Genomic DNA, 2,837 nt, shown 5'->3' with positions numbered 1-2,837 from the left:
ACAGCTCTGTAGACTGTGTGCTGCACAACTAGGCAGGTGTGCAACTTGGTGGTCCCACAGCTAACGTTTACTGAGTACCCCACCAGAAGCCAGGCACTGTTACAGGCACTTCATACAAAATGGGTCCGAATCTCATTAGCATCTTATACACAAGAAAAAGAAAGCCATGGGATGTTAAGAATATGCCCAATATCGTAAAGCTACTGAGTGGCAAAGCAGGGCATGTGACTCCTGACTGTTACATTGTATGGCCTGGCTCATAGTTACAAGCCTGTCACTGGAATATATCCCTGGATCTAAAAGACTCATGCACAAAACTTTACATTAACAAAGTAAAAAACAATTGGAAGACAATATTCTTATTCAGAATAATTGTGAAATACATAGAGTTTTTCTAAAAATACGGTAGTTTCCTTCATTCAGAACAGTGACTTACAGTTTATAAAATCTGTTTCTGTAATTTATAATTAAAACTCACATATCAATTAGCACTCTTCCACTTCCCAAAAAACAAACCAAGGGGAGATAAAAAAAAAAAAACACCAAATACACAAAGATTCCATATTTGTATATACTTTAATAACAAGGTCACTGCAGCTGTAAATAACAAAGAAAGGGAGACAAGGAGAACCTAACACATGATCACTTTCACAAGTCTGGGTCCAAACAGGCGTACGTGAAGCTTTCAAACACATGTTAACAGAAGCTGCAATTACCAATTTTGATTATACGTGTTTTCTAAAACATTATTATCAAAGAATGCAAAGTCAGATCAAACAATGCCAAGAAAATTCTGTCCTAAAATTTTAACAAAGTCTTTAAGAAAGTCTAAAAACTGCCTATTTTCCCACATGGACTCATAGAAGTTTGATTTTCTATGAGAATATCAGTTTGCTACTTTAACTTTTCCCATACATGAAAAATTATCAAAAATATATTGATGAGACGGTCTATACTAATTGTGACTGTTTATATTTACATTAAGCAAATTCTTTTACCAAGTTCTTTATATACAAATTACCATTTGTCCTAAGTGAAATTCATTAAAAAGTTAAAAACCACAGAAATGTCATTAGAAATGATGCAGTTTGAAATGTAACTGTCTTCTTCTATCAGTGAGCATTTTAAATAATTCAACTGAAAAAGCACTGAACGCCCCGCCAATGTCAGCTGCCAACAGTATTTCATTCCTCCTGAACGTTTCTGTGATTTAAGGAAAAAGAAAAAAAACTAAGTAGAACCTGATTGCAGGGGATCAGAGAATGAAAACATCATGTGTGTTTATTGATCTTATCCTCAAGAAAAATGCAATCTAATGTAAGTTGGCATAAAGATCTAGGTGATAAAAAATATAACAGTTTAAGATAACTGGAGAAATAAGATGTCTTTAAAAACTGGCAAGTGCATGGTATAAATACTTTCTCATATTAAAATGTTATCCCAAATCCAATTAAATTCAGGTATAGGTGTAGCTTTTTGGTACTTCCAAACAAGGCCAGCATTTTAAAAAGTTAAACTATTCCAGAATTGGAAAGAATTTAGATTTCAAAAGCTTCACAATAGATAAAGGAAACTTAGAAACATTTAAGAGGCAAAGATTTGGGGAAAAGTTCACAGATTATATTAATGCCACTAAAATAAAACCAAAAAACCAAACCAAATTTATTGCCGTAGAGTCAGATCTGACTCATAGCGACCCCTCCTTGCGTTTCTGAGGCGGTACTGCTATGGCAGTAGATTGCCCAACCTTCCTTCCAAGGAGTGGCTAGTGGGTTTGAACTGCCAGCCTTCTGGTTAGCAGGCATATGCCTTAGGCACTATATCACCAAAATGGCTACTTTAATTCTTTTTAAGGAGCTCTGGTGATGCAGGGGTTAAGGCATTTGACTGCTAACCAAAAGGTTGATGGTTCTAATCCACCAGCCACTCTGCAGAAGAAAAGATGAGGCAGTCGGATACTGTAAAGATTTACAACCTTGGGAACCCAATGGGGTTCGCTCTGAGTTGGAATCAATGTGATGGCAGCGAGTTTACCTATTTTAGATCCATGGTCACACAGTAAGGAAATGCAAAGATACTCTTCTAAGAAAAAAACTTGACAACAAAATTATAAGCTTTTCAAATTTAATGACTGCGGATTCAAGACGACTATGAAACTGAATGGAAACTTTGCCAGTAGAGACCCATTTCTGTTGTCTGATAACTGACTGATTTTGTAATAATCAACTGAAAAGTGATGCCTCAGATCTGTTTTGAAAATAGAGATTAATTCCATTTTGGAAATCATCTTAATTTATATGAGCTATACATAAAGCAAGAAATAACTCTCTAGAATATTTACCTAATTGGTGCTCTGTCTCTGGACTTTAGGACCAACGCTCTGTGTTTCCTCTTCCTGACTAGGCCGTTTCCCACTGCTGAGCCCAGTACCCACGGAACTTCTTCCTACACAGTGAGAAATGTACATTTAGTATAGAAAAAGCAGAAGAGAAGAGTTTGCGCGAATGCTTCATCCTTACCTTGCTGTAACAGGTGAGCTTGTTGGCTATCTCCATGAGCATAATGTAATATACCATTTCCTTGAGAGCAACCTGTCAGTGTTTAGAACATAAGAAAATGACTTAAACTTAATTCCAACTTCTATGTATTAAAACTTTAAATCCAATTTTTAGTATTTGTAAAGGTCTTCTATGTTTTTAGGACCTCAACTCTCCAAGTCAACCAAAAATCACATGCCCAATTCAGGAGATTTAGACTCATAGAAAGGTGTACAGTTCAAAGGGAAAATTACAATAATTATCTTTAAAAAAATATCTTACTGAATGACCACTATTAGA

General features: G+C 35.6%; 1 protein-coding gene across 1 annotated transcript in view; it reads right to left on the bottom strand.

Annotated features, from left to right (window-relative positions):
• Positions 1 to 2,341: 2,341 nt before the first annotated feature.
• CRY1 (cryptochrome circadian regulator 1) overlaps positions 2,342 to 2,837 on the bottom strand; it is a 105,494-nt gene continuing 104,998 nt past the window's right edge. Inside the window, exons 11-12 of the mRNA XM_007948230.2 lie at positions 2,520 to 2,591; positions 2,342 to 2,445 (exon numbers count right to left, since the gene is read on the bottom strand). Of these exons, the coding sequence (XP_007946421.1) occupies positions 2,342 to 2,445; positions 2,520 to 2,591 (176 nt within the window). The remainder of the gene's footprint in view (positions 2,446 to 2,519; positions 2,592 to 2,837) is intronic.

This window comes from Orycteropus afer, unplaced genomic scaffold, assembly GCF_000298275.1.
Source record: "Orycteropus afer afer isolate SDZICR_OR568_19922 unplaced genomic scaffold, OryAfe1.0 scaffold00209, whole genome shotgun sequence".
In the NCBI taxonomy this organism is placed as follows: domain Eukaryota; kingdom Metazoa; phylum Chordata; class Mammalia; order Tubulidentata; family Orycteropodidae; genus Orycteropus; species Orycteropus afer.
Note: the sequence above shows the minus strand (reverse complement) of the source record. Positions and strands in the feature narration are given on the sequence as shown.